The sequence below is a fragment of the Malurus melanocephalus genome, unplaced genomic scaffold (assembly GCF_030028575.1).
Source record: "Malurus melanocephalus ecotype Western Australia unplaced genomic scaffold, MMel_1.1 scaffold_12, whole genome shotgun sequence".
Lineage (NCBI taxonomy): Eukaryota > Metazoa > Chordata > Aves > Passeriformes > Maluridae > Malurus > Malurus melanocephalus.
In genome coordinates, this window is record NW_026623244.1 from 5,305,123 (window position 1) to 5,321,311 (window position 16,189).

At 45.5% G+C, this 16,189-nt stretch overlaps 2 protein-coding genes across 2 annotated transcripts; both read left to right on the forward strand.

Annotated features, from left to right (window-relative positions):
• The first annotated feature begins 172 nt into the window (after positions 1–172).
• Positions 173–2,166, forward strand: LOC130582597 (D(1)-like dopamine receptor). Its single transcript, XM_057381415.1, has one exon. It carries the CDS (start codon positions 173–175, stop codon positions 1,544–1,546), a length of 1,374 nt encoding a protein of 457 aa, XP_057237398.1. The 3' UTR covers positions 1,547–2,166.
• An 8,579-nt stretch (positions 2,167–10,745) lies between these two features.
• LOC130581297 (fibroblast growth factor-binding protein 3-like) lies at positions 10,746–11,811 on the forward strand. Its single transcript, XM_057379331.1, has 2 exons — positions 10,746–10,804; positions 11,115–11,811. The coding sequence occupies exon 2, from the start codon at positions 11,182–11,184 to the stop codon at positions 11,671–11,673; it is 492 nt and encodes a 163-aa protein (XP_057235314.1). The 5' UTR covers positions 10,746–10,804; positions 11,115–11,181; the 3' UTR covers positions 11,674–11,811.
• Positions 11,812–16,189: the final 4,378 nt, after the last annotated feature.

The following is a 16,189-nucleotide window of genomic DNA, read 5'->3' on the forward strand; positions in this document are numbered from 1 at the left end:
ACCCGGGAGCGGCGGCGGCGAGGCGGGAGGCGACGGGAGGGAGGAGACAGGACGGAGGCGAGGCCCCGGCAGCCGCGGGTGAGTAGCCCCGGGACAGCCCGAGCCACCGCCCGCCGCCGGCGCGGGGGACTCAGAGGGCGGCGGGCAGAGATGCGCCSGGGCAGCGCCCCTGATGGGGAGCGCGGCGCCGGGGGGCGGCCCGCGGGTGCTGCGGGCACTCACCGGGTGCCTGCTGGGCGCCCTGGTGCTGAGCACGCTGCTGGGCAATGCCCTGGTGTGTCTGGCCGTCCTGCGCTTCCGCCACCTGCGCAACAAGGTCACCAACTGGTTCGTGCTGTCACTRGCCATCTCGGACCTCTGCGTGGCCCTCCTGGTGATGCCCTGGAAGGCGGTYACTGAGGTGGCTGGAGGCTCCTGGCTCTTTGGCAGCCACTTTTGTGACACCTGGGTGGCCTTTGATATCATGTGCTCCACCGCCTCCATCCTCCACCTCTGCATCATCAGCCTGGACCGGTACTGGGCCATCGCCAGCCCCTTTCGCTACGAGCGCAGGATGACRCAGCGCCTCGCTTGTGCCATGATCGCCATGGCCTGGGCTCTCTCCATCCTCATCTCCTTCATCCCAGTGCAGCTACACTGGCACAAAGCCAAGGACARTGGAGACCCAGGTTCCTGGCTACCTGGGACACCCCGCTGCGAGGTCAGATTGAACCGCACTTATGCCATCACCTCTTCTCTTATCAGCTTCTATATCCCCGTGGCCATAATGATCATCACCTACACCAGGATCTACAGAATTGCCCAGGCCCAGATCCGCCGTATCTCCACCCTGGAGAGAGCAGGGGGACAGTGGCCAGCTCATGGCAAGGAGCCCCCCTCCTCTTTGCGGAGTTCCTTGCACAAGGAGACCAAGGTGCTGCAGACACTTTCTGTCATAATGGGAGTCTTTGTCTGCTGCTGGTTGCCCTTCTTCCTGSTCAACTGTCTGCTGCCCTTCTGCCAGCCCAGCCTCGAGAAAGACCCTGAGGGACAGTCAGCCTGTGTTGGCCAAACCACCTTCAATGTCTTTGTGTGGTTTGGCTGGGCCAACTCTTCAGTGAATCCAGTGATCTATGCTTTCAATGCAGACTTCAGGAGGGCTTTCAGCAACCTCTTGGGCTGCCGGAGCTGCTGTGGCACACCCAAATCCCCTGTGGAGAGGGTGAATGTCACCAATGAGCTGGTTTCCTATCACCGTGATACCACATGCCAGAAGGAAGGAGCTGTCTCATTGTCAGCACCTCCCGCTGCCATCACTGCCTGGGTGCAGCCCATGCCCCGTGCCACCAGCCTCCAGGGAGAGGACAGCAGTGAGGAGATGTCTATGGAGAAGAGGGTTGTGACTTCTCAGACCCAGACTGCCCCTGGCAGCAGCCCCAGCAGTTGTCAGGTGCCAGCTATTTTGCAGTTGGATTGCAAGGCAAAGCTATCCCCAGAAACTGTGGCTCCTGCTCAGGACTTGGTCAGTGTGAAGGACCCCAGTGCCTTGTTGCAGAGGGATAAGTGATTAAACACTTCTCACACACAGCCACCACACAGGGAGAGCTCTCCCTGTCTCCATGGAAGCTACATCTGTCCCCCAGCAACAAAAGTCCCATGCCAGTGGGATGACTGCTCTTACCACAGAGGGCTGATGGGCATAGGAAGTCCATTCCAAAGGCACTCAGCAGCCACACGTTAACTTCTTCCTATGGCCACTTCACCCCTTACAGTCATTAAACATCCCATGCATTTATTCACCCCCATGCTGCAAACCTGAGGTATGTATTAAGAATARTGAAATAATTAGATCAAAATAAAAACAACTCATAGTTCAAGACTCCACAATATATTACATAGATTAATTTATCTTAGATACAGCTTCCTTGCTAAAATGCATTTCTCCCCGCCTCATAGTTTCACACATGTTCATAGTCCTGGTCTTGAAGGTTTGTGGGTTTWCTTCTGTGTTTTTTTCAAAGCTGGGGTCTGGATTTACACATCTGAATCTGTTTAGGTTCTCCAATAAAAATTGCTCTGTTAAAACATTTCTATCTTGTACTGAGTCAAAAGACTGCTCAAAACACTGGAAACTKAAATTGTTTTTATGTAAGACCTCAAAACATTTGCAGGTGTCTAACTTTGATGTACAGGCTTAATGATATTGAGCTAGGATCTTCATCATCCTCAAATGTTAGAAATATATTATTGTATTAAGCTGAAGTTGCAGAAGGAGTGTGTTTGAGAGAGAGATTTAAGCTGCTATCAGCTGATGCAGCTGTAATCCTTCCTTTTTCCTATTAGTTCAGGCAGCTAAGCCCGCCAGGAAGTAGAAATAWATGATCCACAAAACAAAAAGTGACCAGATCACCTATCTCAACCTATTCCACTACTTGCAGATATGAAGAGCAACAAAGGGCAGAGCAAAGAGGTGCTAGAAGGCTTGCAGGAGAGAAAATATTGGGAAAACTTTATGATCATTACTGTGTGTAAAAGGGTTCAGCAGACATTAAGGGAGTACAGCAGCATTTCACTGTCCTCTGCTTCTCTGTCCACTACTTAGAAGTTCTGCGGCTGACTATTTAATGCTGTGCTCCRCTAAACCTCCATCCTTCCCTATTTTTCCTGTCCCTCACCTCTGATGGATTTGCTTTGACTTATTTCAGAAAGATGATGAAGRTGCAACTGTCCAGACAGAGATATCAAGAATGCTTACACTTCAAGAGTTTTCTTGGGCATTCAGTCTCACAGATTGCACAGCTGATATCTTTCAGAACAGTGATCCATGCTGAAAGGACAGCAGCAGCAAAGACAGATTCTCCTCCCAGTGATCCTGCTCCCTTGTGATTTTCAACCACATGTAGTTCTTAAGTCCCTGTATGCAGGGACTTATCTCCATGATTAATTCTTATGGAAAATATGCTTTTGCTRTCCTGCTCTTTTCAGGAATGTGTCCTTGGGGAATACTTGGGTGTGACTGCAATCTCTTCTTCACGGGCAACACTGGCAGGACAAGAGGTAATGGGCTTTACTGTAAGAAAGACCAAGGCAAGAATTTGGAAAATCTTTCTAAGATGAAAGATAATTAAGCACTGGAGTAGATTACCTAGGTAAGTTATGACATCTCTCACAGCAAAATGATGTTGTAAACATCTGTCAGAAATGATAGTGACAACGTTAATCCTGTCTTGGGGCAGAGGCACAATGTAAGGATCTCTTGAGATAATTTCTAGTGCAGCTTCACTATGACAACATGTCTCCTTAAGCTCATCTTAAGATGTTTGATTGTTGGGTTTTTTGCATGCAACCGTAAATTGCATCTGTAGATATTTTCATTGAGGCAAAAAATATACAGACAAGAACTCTGAGATGCCATTGGTATACTTCCTTTCTCTTAGTGATTATCCATTTATGTTAGCATTTAACTACTATCATTCAGTATGCCTAGTGCCTCCTCTGGAGAGSAACTCTGAAATAAACCTGGTATTTCCATAGAAGAGATACAAGATGTGTGGGGTTTTTGTTTTGATTCCCATTGATTGCTTTCTGGGTGATATATATGAACTGTGCAGGAATTCATATGTTACAGATTAAATCAATTTTTGAGAGTAATTTCCTCGATACATTTCTTACATGCAAGAAACACGTATCATAAGAATGTCAGAATCTTTACACTTGCTCAAAAAAAACCCAAAAAACCTTCAAAATTGTATCTTCAAGCTCTAAGAGACAGCTCACCCTCTCTACACAAAAACTCATCCTAGGGTGTACTGGTACACCTGACAAGATACTACCCTGCAGTGTGACTCCCTCATTGCCTGCTACTCTTCTGTTTGTGCTGCACGATCTGCAGCTCCATCCCTCAGAGAGTGAACTGTCCCTGTCCACACATACATCCTCCAGCTCATGGGCAGGCAACTTTTTTTTTTTTTTTTTGGAAGTATGTGCACTGTCTTATTATTAGTGAAAAATATATTCATGGAAGAGAAAGGTTTATCTTCTCACAAGGTTTGCCCTGCTATGGGGGCTGTCTCACCCACAAATTGGGCTGGACTTGCTCTGTAGAGGGTGATGAAAACAGTGTAGGGCAGAGTGGGTAGCAGAAATTGAGCAATGGATATATTTGAATAACATTTTATTTTATTTTAAGAATAATCAGAAATGCATGGTATCTTCATATAAAACCATGCTTGCATTAAGAATGGAAAAAGCTATTTGTGTCAGTACTTGTGGCTATAGCTTAAATATGTTTCATTAATAGGTCAGAGTGTACCTGGAAATAAATGTATATTTTGCTGACAAAAAACTCCTGGTCTTTACTGAAGCTTTTTTAAAGTGACAACTTGAAATTGCTTTTTGTAAGTGATGTTGGAAATAATTGTTTGTACTTAAMTGATAATGGTTATTACTGATATGCAGATGATAAACATTACAGTATATTACAGCTGTAAGGTCTATTGCAGTAAGTGCAGTGTAATGTTCAAGACTGCAATAAATTTCAGAAACTGCATATTATAAACTCTTTATTCTCATTTTCAGTAGCATATTACTGAAGGCATTTCATATGAAATACACCACATAGCTATTCAGACTATATCTGCTGTTGGCAATTTAATAACATAGAAATATTGATGCTGTATGTAGTTTTATTTTCCTGGACTGGGAAGCATTCTACAGCCCTCACACTTCTGTGAATAGTAAATGAGCAAGGCTTATTTTCCTTAATAATTTTTTGTAATGATTAACTGTGATTTCTGATTGACATTTTTCTCATCACAGGGCAAGCTGCTGTGTCAGATTACACTAGATTCAATTAATATTGTTGGGTTCAAGTGTGATAAGAGATATCAAAATTATTACAATAAGCCAAGGTATACTTCAACAGAAATCAAGAGACAGAATTATTTCCTATTTACATTATTGCAGCCACTTGAAAGAAATACCTTTCAAAGCAAAAACTTGGCAGCACTTTGTTATCTATTTCTGGGCCACAACTTCCTTGGCTTGGCAGGACAAATTGAATCACAAAGTTATTTTTTAGGGAGATCTATGGCCATTCCTCAAACACACTTTTTTTAACACCGATCATCAAATCCACATATCTCTTTATGAATTCACCACAGTATGTGTGAGGTGTTTCACTGACTAAAAGTAGTTAATTTCCCTRCCTAATAGTATCACATTTACAATACCATTAACGTCACAGTGACCTAAAAAATACCTTCTAAATAGCCCTGGTGTCAAAACAGTGCAACCTCACAGACACCTTATCTAAACACTCATATTAGCCAGTGCCTAAACATCTGAATCAAAACACTGTTCAGTTCAAATAATTCCCACTCTCTTTCCTTCTGTCAGTCTACAAAGTTCTCAACCAGCTGCAGGTCCCATTTCTTTATTATATAGCTGAGATAAATGAAAAATTCTTGTGATCATACAAAAGGTCAAGTAGCTGAGATTATAGTTTTGTACATCTTTAACAAATGCAGAACCCAGTAGAAATGTCAATGTAAAGTAAACAAGACCATACCTCAATTGTATGCATCACACTCCATGTTTTTCTTATCTCTCTGATTAGTATCAGATGCTTTAACAGTTCTGTTRAGCTTTCAGTGAAGAACAGCTGACCTAGCAAGCAAAAAGAGAAACCCATTACACAACTTGGTTGTCAGAAGCATCTGTTGTTTTGCTTTTGCCAGAATCACGCCTCTTGTGCTGGATTTGAGATGAGGCACCTACACAGACCATACTAAGCAATTTCAATATCTGAATATCAATAAAAAGACTATTGTTAAGAAGTCTCAATTCTTCATAAACTCTTTTCTCCCCTTAAACTTGGGAGGTTGAAGTGGCTTTCTGGGTATTAACCCCCATCAGCCCARTCCCCCTGGACTCTGATGTACCTGAGTGGTTTCACCACCATGGTTCCATGGGCTGTTCCTCAGATTTATAATTCTCTTCATAACCAATTCGCATTTATACCAAAGAAAGGCAAAGATGTTAAAGGGATGATTTATTTTCTAGCATATTTGGCCAGAAAAAACTTACTGCAGTCCTGTTCTGGCCTTGTTATTCCTTCTGRGTCTCTGCTTGTGTCTGATCATCGAAGACATTTTAGAAAACCCAGGGCTTGTGAATGCTTTTCACATTTTTCTAAGCTACCTAGCTACATGATAGGAGAACTGCCAATCAGTGGAAATACTGACAGCAATAAATGAATTGTGGACCTGTACCCAAGATTTTTCTCATGTGCATAGTATGAAATGAATGAAGATGCTAGGGAAAATGTAGGTGTATCTTCATTAACCAGAGAAGAATTTCATCTTGAGAGAGTTCTAGTTTAGTTTAAGTAGTGAGAAGACATCTCCATTTGTAAAATTTGCAGAAATGGCTGCTGGGTTCCTTTTTTTTTCATAGAGGTTTCTGCAGTTCAACATTTTAATACATTTTTTACTAATTAAATTTGTCTTTGCACCCACCCTYAGTAAGAGCATGTCACTTCGTTTTATTCTTTTCATATTTAAATCTGAACTGGCTGAATGGAGCCTGTAAACACTATTTCATGGGCTTACATCTTGTGATGATTTTTGCATGGAATATGTGGGCAAGTTGTCTGAGCCTCTATTACAATCAGGGGAAATCTAGGCCAAAGAATCAAACGTGTCTAGAGCGATTTACTGAATTAAGGGAAGATTCCTTCTTCAGGGTGAGAGGAAAAACTGGCTAGACTGACTGGAAAAGAGCCGGTGATGCAGGATAGTAAGGGAAGGGGAATAACGTGAGCCAGTGTGCAAACAAACTAGTTGCATGTTTTTGCTAAATCAGTTAGAGATTATACTAAAAACCCAACAAGAGCAAATGATCTTTATGATGTATGCAGAGATGGATTTGCTCTTTGGTTTGGTGGTCAGTCTGAAAAGTCTCTCTAGCCTTACCATTCGGGAAATAAAAAAAGGTAATCAAAGTAATGTGAACTATCAATTTTACAAGGTAGTTAAAATAAATGACTGCATAAAATAAYGCAGAATATAGAGTATATAAAGTACTAAAGCCTAAGTCAATAACATAATCATCAGAGATAACATCATGACAAATGTTCTTGGTGTACATTTGCTAACAGAAGGAGAGAAATACACCAAAGAGCTGAGTTTCAAGAGATCAAATGGGTAATTAGATATTGCCTCTGATGTTTTGGATTATAACAGAATACTAGTGCTGCCAAACTACACTGTGACAATAAATTAACGGATAGTGGTGATTAATAACCATAATTTCCGCACTAAGAATGTTTATCTTGTAGTACCAATGCATCCAAGYCATGAATTAGTTTCACCACACTGATAGTTCCTTGGTGTGCTGCCAGCCTACAGTTTTGAAGCTCTTCAAGAGTTTAAAACCCTCAAACATCTGTTACCATCACAAGTAACAGAGAGCAGCTATTAGTGGGGACAGCAGGGCTTTGGGGACATGGCAGGCTCCTTTCAAAAAGGGGCTGGTTTGCCCTGTACTGCTGACAGCTTATGTTACTGAAGAAGAACAAAGTAGTTTGAAAGATGTTTCTAGTGGAAGCAATTTCCTTGAAGTAGGGTAAAAAGTTGCTGTGATAATCCCTAGAGGAACCACCTCAGCACAGCTGAGGTCTGGGGTAATAAAGATAAATCCTAATGCTTTTTGTGCTGAGCTGATAAGTGATAACTCAAACTGATTTTATTTGCAGCACAGGTCACTGCACTCACTACTTCCATATAATGCTCAATAGTTGCTAATCTGAATATGCACTACGTTTTAATTTTTTTTTTATAGAAACAGCATTTTATTTTACCTCTGAATAGCCCCCTTTGTGARTTTAAGCCTAACTTTCAGTGACAGGCAAGCTAGACAGGCACAAAATTTGAATTGTAAATGCTTTGTTGAGCTTTGACTGTTGTTTAGCATGTCTTACTTCATAAAGCTGAAACGTGTAATTTTGGGGTGGCACAAGCTGAGCTCAAACAATGCCTCAAGTCATATGCTTCCAAATATATATATTCTCCTTAAGTGCTGCTGCATTCCTGCTGCCCTGCAGCCCATGAGAGTCATTCCTGGGGAACACACTGAGAGGAGATAAAGGAAATCTATAGCCAGTAAAAAAMCAATAACCTGGGAGGAAGAATACGATCTCATTGCTCTTTTACAGACTCAGTTCAGTTGATCTTTATCTTCTTTTAAGAGTAATGCTTAAACTGGATACAATGCCCCACTCAAAGCCTGGCTTTAGCMCATGCCTTCCCCATCAAATCCAAGAGCTAAAATTGCACCTTGGAAAATTCACGTAAAAATGAGGAGAAACAAAGACTAACACCTGCTTTACTGCAAAAGATGAGTCACAATCATGGAGGGAAATGTGTGTGTAAATATAGGTACCAGAAACAGGAGAACACAGCAAAGAATATTAACAGAAATTAATTTTTATAAGGGAAGGCTAGACAAGTTTCATTCTGTTTTCTTTCCTTAGTTCCTGAAGAGTAATAACTTGTATGAGATCTAAAGTAAACTGTCCAAAAACTATAATAGCAACATGCTCCTTAAAACACCCAGTAATATTTTCCTCCAAAGTGGATACACTTAGGATAATCTACTATAAAAGTGATCTCAAACATGTTAGACAACTCCATTTCACACTACATAAATGGCAGCAAGAATGTGAAAAATGGACAAAGACCTCAGTGTAATAATACACAACAATTACAGGTGGTCAGAACTTAGTTTGAAAGCAGCTCCAGGGTTTGGTGRACTAATAAGCTGAGGCACATGATGTGCCTTGTGCTCACTGGAGCACAATGGAAAGTCACAATGCAGTCCTTTATGATGCCTCATGGTACCCACAGCCCTCAGTCAGATGCCAAAATTCCTCCTACAGCCCATGGGGAGTCCTCAGCACCTCATGAAAGCCATATACACCATGTGGYGTGATGAGAAAGGAGCCCACAGCTAACAGTCAGACCAGCCTGGTCCTTCAGAGGCAGTTCTGTAACTCCAGGCCAGGAGGAGACAACAGCTTCCTCTTGAGATTCATGGTTGCAAGCCCTCTCCTATGGTTTCTTGCCCAAGACATTTYATTCCCTTCTCATGGTCATTTCTCCTCTGCTGTTCCCCCCTCACTCCAAACAAGGAGATTCTAAGTGTGTAGGGAGTTAGGAAGGTGGAGAGCTACCTGAAAATGTTTCTCCTCCCCTGAATTAGAGAAAGGACTCTGCAACTCACCTCTCCTCCAGCCGTTGCTCACTCAATCTCTGCAGAAGTCTCTCATTTTAGGACTCATCGCACAGAAATGAGTCAATATCAGCCTCTGTCCTCCCTTGAGTCATRTGCGTGAGAATGGCTTGGATTGGGAGAAATCTTTAAAGCTCTTCTATGTCACCCCCCTTCAATAAGCAGGGACACCTTCAACCAGACCAGGACGCTCAGAGCCCCATCCAGCCTCGCCTCAAGTGTTTCCAGGAAACATTCCCTCCCCAGGAAACCTGAGGTTTTCCCAGTGCCCCACCATGCTCATTGTAAAATATCCTTCCTTATATATGTCTAAATCTGCTATTTTCTCGATTAAATCCATTAATCTAGGTTAAATCCATTACCCCTTGTCCTGTCACAACAGGCCCAGATGAAAGTTTGACCCCATCTTTCTTACATGCCTTCTTTAAGTACCAAAAGGCCRCAATAAGGTTTCCCCAGAGCCTTCTTATCCCAGGGTGAACAAGCCCAGTCTCTCAGTCCTGTCTCACGGAAGTGTTCCAGCCACCTGACTATTGCAATTGCCCTCCTCTAGAGCCAATCCTACWGGTCCATTTCTGTCCTGTGCTGAGGGCCCCAGAGCTGGGGGCAGCACCAGAGCAGAGAGGCAGAACCCTTCCCTCACCCTGCTGTCAAACTGCTTTGGATACAGCCCAGGATRCGTTTGGCTCTCTGGGCTGTCAGTGCGCATTGCTGGGGCATATCCAGCCTGTCCTCCATCAGCACCCCCCAGTCCTTGGCAGGGCTGTTCTCGATCTGTTCCTCCAACACTGAGGGCAGCACGGAGCTGCTGGTAACTTGAGAGTGAGTGACAGGGTCAGAACAATGAGGAGTTTGGAACAGATGCACAAAGTACATCACCACCCATGAAACAGAAGCACATGCGGATTTTGAGAGCCTAATTATGAAAAGAGATTTCTGAAACTGGTGCCTGATCTCCCATGCCCAAATGTGCATAAAGGTAATGTCTACGTTCTCTTGAAACTTCTGGCATTTTTTAAAACACCTCCTTTAGAGAGGATTCTCACCAGGTTAAAAAAACCCAAACAATCCCATCCTAAACAATCCACACTGATCTGTTTCCGAAATGGGAATCTCTTTGCAGCTGATGGAGTTAAAAGGAAAATAAACAAATTGATTCCCATCCACCAGGCATACACCCAATCTCCCCGTKTCCCTCCAGGTCCCCGCACAGCCGAGCTGCCGCTGTCCAGCTCGGCTCCCAGGCTCCCTCGTCACCTGGGAAGGGGGCCGGGGTTGCGGGATGGCTTTGTGGCACCGCCGTTCGGTTTCCTCGAACGAAGCTGAGTGTGTCGGGCAGGATCCCGCGAGCCGGTGCCGTCGGGGCACAGCGCTGCCGTTGTGTCCCCCCGCTGTCCCCCCGCGGGGAGGGGCGTCGGCGGGGGCAGTCCCCGAGCATTGATAACCCCGGGGCCGGTCCCGCCGCGGGCAGCCGGGGAGCGCGGAGCCGCCGCGCACATCTGTGCCCGCAGCGCCACGCACCGCACAGCGCACCGTGAGTGCCTCGGGACAGGGCAAAAACACCGGGGTGCGTGGGGAGACCGGGTGCGGGGGAAAGGACGGGGAGCGGGTTGCCCGGAGCCAGGTCCGATGCCGCTCGCAGCTGCGATGCCACAGCCGCAGGGTGCGGGCTCCGGCCGCTGCTGTCCAGTCACGGCTTCCTGCCCGGGGTGGTCCCGGGACGGAGCGGGACGGACACGAGCTAAAAGTCGCGAGGGTTACGAGCCCGGAGGGACTCGGGCTGGGGCGATCCCGGGGCTGCGCTGCCGCYGGGGCCCGGCCCGCCACGCTCCGTGTGTCCGCAGGGCGCGGAGGATGCGCCGGGAGGGCGGGCACCGCCCAGGGACGCCCCGTCGCTGAGGCGCGCCGACGATGAGGCTGCCGCTGGCGCTGCTGGCCCTGGCCGCCCTGGGGGCCGTCGGCTCGGGCCGGGAGGCGGCGGAGGAGGCGCGGGCGGGCCGGTTCTCCACGCCGGAGCGGCACCGGTGCCGCTGGGAGCTGCGCTCGGCGGCGGGGCCCAGCGAGCTGCGGCTGAGCTGCCGGGCGGCGGGCGGCGGGGCGGAGCGGAGCTGCACCTACCGCGGGGAGCCGCGGCTCTGCCCGGCCTTCGGCGCCCGCAGCCGCCAGTACTGGCGGCAGATCGTGTCCCGGCTGCGGCGGCGGCAGCACCCCTGCGCCCCGGGAGCGCCGCTCAGCGCCCGCCTGTGCGGCCCGGGCCGGGCCCCGCCTGAGGCACAGCTGCGCCTGCTGCCCGAGCCCGGCCCGGCCCCCGGCCCGGAGCCCACCGAGGAGCCGGCGAGCACCTACTGCGCCGAGCGCTGGCACTCGCTGTGCAGCTTCTTCGTCGGCTTCTGGGAGGGCTGAGCCGCCCCGGCCCGCGGGAKGGAGCGCGGCCGCCCGGCCCGGACACTGCCGGCCTCGCCCGCCCTCAGCCACCGCCGCCAATGCCCCCCGACTCTGTCCGCTCTCCTCTTTTATTCCCCAATAAAGCGGTAACTATTTTGTGACAAAAACCTTGCGTAATTCTTTGTCTCGTCCAAGCCGTGTAATACTTGCAGCACTGTAACGCTGATCACTAGTGTGTGTGACTGACCTGGCTGAGAGCGCCTGGGCACGGCTCTTGCATTCAAGTACATTAATGCTTTTCAGAGGACAAAAACACGAAGAGATGGCCGTTCCCTCTCCAAAGTCAATTTCTATGAGCCTAAAGTTTAAGGTTACACTGCAATCACCCAACTAGAAAACCATACATTGACACCAGAATAAGAAACAACTGAAACTTCACTAAACAGTAAGTCCTAGAAAAACTTTTCCTGAGATTTCACAAGCTACATGAACCAGTTCTGTCCTGTTTGCCACAGAACAGTTGGTCAACTGACTGTCTYCAAACATGAACTCAGAAACAGTGAAAGCTGTGAAAAGAAAGTTTGAGAAACTCAGAAGCACCTGAAGTACACGAACTGAATTTAGGAGATGAATGRTATTTCACCCAAGTAATGGCATGGAGTTGAAGTAGGCAACTTGTTTTACCAAGGGGGAATAGGAGTTTGAGATGTTCAATACTTCAATCCATACAAAATGTGGCACATTTTGATAAGGAAAGCTCAAATTTTTCTTGTCTGCCTGGGGTCCTACACAGCTCCTGACAGCTGACCGTGTCCAGGAGCAGTTACAGACTCTTTCTGTACAGTTTTAAGGATGTCTGTGAGAAGGCCACCAAGAAGCAATGGGGATCTGCCCTGTGGCTCTCACGAGGATCTGGGCTGTGTCACGCAGCTCTTAGTGCCGAGGTGATTTCCTTTACAAGTGGCTGGATAATGCTCAGCAGCACTATGCAAAACTTCATCATCACTGTGTGTGGCTTGGGTGACTATTTTTCAACAACTATTCACTTTTCCTTCRTGTGCCTGTCACCCAAGCAGCCACAGAGCAGGCTGCTGGCCAGAGCATTGCACAGTACCTTGCAATAATGCTCAGCTTTGTTTCACTTCCATGGTACAGCAGCTTTGTGCAGTGCTGCTAGAGCTTGCATTTCTCACCATCAGATGCAAAGGTGGAACACCATGGCAACCAAGCTGATTACCCACATCACTCTGCATTTAAAAACCCAACTGGGAACTCTGAACAAATTCATTGTTTACCCAAGAGGGAGAAGAAAGAAGAGGATCCCTTGCTCTATGTTTAACCACAATATTCCCCTATTTCTCCAAAACAGCTCGAAATCTTCCTTTCAGCAGCACCAACTAATGAAATACAACAACCCAAGAGAACATTCATTGCATTTACTGTGGTTAACAATGCCAATGCCTAGTGCTGCATAGCAACAAATACTCAGTTTTTCTACTGAAAAACTGATCTGCAGACCCCAAAGGCTGGAAAATATAGGGAGATACTCAGGAGCTCATTCCCCACCCCCAGATTTAGTTCAGCCCCCCAACTCCACCCCCCTTTACTTCTGCTCTCCCATTGCAGCTGTGGCGGCCCTTCACCACTCCTCGGGTTCCTGTCACCACATCCTTTCCTTCTCAGCTCCTCCTGACTGTCCTCTCAAGGAGATCCACTGTGGGCAACGTTCCAGGCCCAAACCCTGGCCTGATAAATTCTTTCCTCCCAAAGGAAGGTGGTCCTGGGCATAATTACCTTTCCCATGGGCAGCTTCTGCTTGGGTTGTCATCACAAGGGTGATGCCAGCTGACACATCGGGACACTAGGTGTGTTTTTCAAGGAAAAGCATGAGCTACCTCAAAACAAAAACAAGTGATTGACATTTTAGCTTCTGGAAACTGAATTCTGTGAGCTCTAACTCTGGAAGTTTTCAGAGGGCAAAAAATAAAAAAGATCATCTTTGTGCCATATTGCACACAGTGTTGTTTTCTTTCCTCTGGCTGCTTGAGCTCGTCTTGGTGTCTGGAGATTCCAACAGAATCTCMAAATCTGGCAATACCATTTCTTGAATTTCCTTTGGAGAGAAATCAGTGATGCTGATTCTGGGCATGCAATTAGTGTGTCTGGCTTTAATTGCTCTCTTCATACATAGAAAGCCCTTGATCCTATTAAATAGCACTAATCTTTCTTTCCCCACCGTCTGATTTTGAAGGAACAATTACAAGATGTTACTCTCATTTGCAAGGTTAAAGAAGACAGTGTGCTTTCTTGCTGTGTGTAGCAATCCTTTCCTATAAAGCGTCATCAAAAATTAATAAATGGAATAACCCTTTCATCACTGTCCGAGTAGAGCTTCTCCCAGGGCGGTTCAGTCTTTTGTCCCAGTCTACAACAGGAATTACTCTTTCCTGGGTTTTGCACTGGGCACTTCCTTCTGGAAAATACTGATTTTCCCTCTCAGTCACGTCTTCATAATTCCTCTGAATTCAAAAGTTCAACAAGTGAAATCTGGTCAGGCACTCACATAGTTCAACCCTCAGCTATACCAGCTGCACTTGCCTGTATTTGCATATTTAATGTTTCCACAGGTGATGTTTCCTACCTGAGTTTATGACCAGCCTGTGCTGGGGGAGGATGCGATGTTGTCAGAGATTTGTGGCGCAACTCAAAAACTATCAGACTATGAACAAATAGGAATAAGGCAGAGGCACAAAAAGAAAAAAAAGAGAGAAAAAAAAGAGAAAAAAAAAGAAAAAAAAAGAGAGAGAAAAAAAAAGAAACTGTTCAAGTGGAGCTGGTCGGATAGTGGAATCTGAAATCTTTGGGAATCTCTCTTTAATTGCCTCTGACATATTTTGGACCTCCCTTGTGCTGTGAGCCCTGTCTAAGACTTACTGTAAAGCCAAGCAGCACACGAGGTGAGTGAATGGCAGGCTTTGTCAATTTGCCAAACAACAAATCCCCTCCTTTGTAATAATCTGGATTTTTAAGAATTCCAAGCTCAGTTCATGAACACAGTTACATGAAAGAGGCTTTTAACCATGCAGTATTACAGAGTTTAGATTAACTCTCCCAGCCCTCACACTCCTTCCTTAYGTGGACGGGATCTCTTAAGTAAATATTAAAATATCTGCAGCTTTAGAAATAATTCAGCCTTTCAGGGTTTAGCCTTGTCTGGTCTGTGCTGTGCCTTGTGAAGTGTGTGCAGTCTGTACTGCCTCTCAAAAAGCAGATATTTTTTACCAATTTATTTCAAGCCCTCAGCAGGTTAATGATGCACATTTCTTGGAGGGGAAGGCGTGAGAGGGGTGGCTGGCACAGCCCGAGCTCAGCCCACACGTTAGACTCTAACATGACATCATTATCTATTCAGACTGGCAAAAAAAAAAAAGAGAAAATGTTTGATGGAAGCGTCATGGTAAAATATAACTCATTTCTTATTACACATTCACAAAGTACTAAAATATCTATTTAACAAAGGAAATCCATAGGACAAAATCTGGTCCAATTATAGAGATCCAAATCCTAAAATGTAAAATTGTGTGTAATATCTACCTCAGCACACATTCTTAATTTAATAGAAAYGTCTTAAAACATTTTATTTTCCAAATTATTTACAGATCCCCTATTTAATCTGACTACTGAATTAATCAGATATCCTCTCATAAGTAAATTAAATTCTTGGGCCCCAAAATGTCTGAATGTAGGACTTGAATTCTTGGTTGAAAAAGAACAAAATAATCCTTTAGCAATCTCCTTTTTTTTCAGACTGCAGTTGTAACAATAGGAAATACATGAGATGTATCATCCTCAGTTAGTTTAGTGAAAAGCAGGAGAGTGTAGTGGCTAACTTTTAAAAGCTGTGTTTCTTTTCAGTTAAAAATAGTACTGTGCACCTCCCAAATTCACCCTCCTTAGCAGCAGCACGATTTGCACTAACAGGAATAAATATCGCCTCAACTCCATGTGTTTGCGGCTTCTTCTTTTTTTTTTTTTTTTTTTTTAATTTTGAAGGCAAAACCTTCCAAAATTATGAATAAATTTATCACTACAATTCTTTTGACGGGAAAAGAGTAACAAGACAGCCACACAAGAGAGTATTATTTCATGTTAGCCGAGACAAGATGTTGAGGATTTAGAGCTGATCTTTTGTTTCTGCTCAAAGACAAATGGTATAAAATTTATATGCATGCTTCTGTCCTGACAGCAAAGGGCTTCAGCACGACTCTCACTGAGAGCTAATGGCTCTTGGGGATGCTGCTCTCTGAAGTCCCTTGGCATGAAATGGTCTCTTGCAATTCATCTCCCATTAATAGCAGCTCCAAGACTACAGTCTCTCTCTTTTTAAAATTCTTTTATCCCTGCTGAAGCTGCCTGTGTTTTCATTGGAGCCGAGAGGGTGCAGGGTGAAGGTTTTCTCGCTCAGCTCTATTCTCTCGCAGCTCTCAGCAGACGGCGGGACAAGCTGGAGGCCCTATGGTGAGCGGGGCCTGAT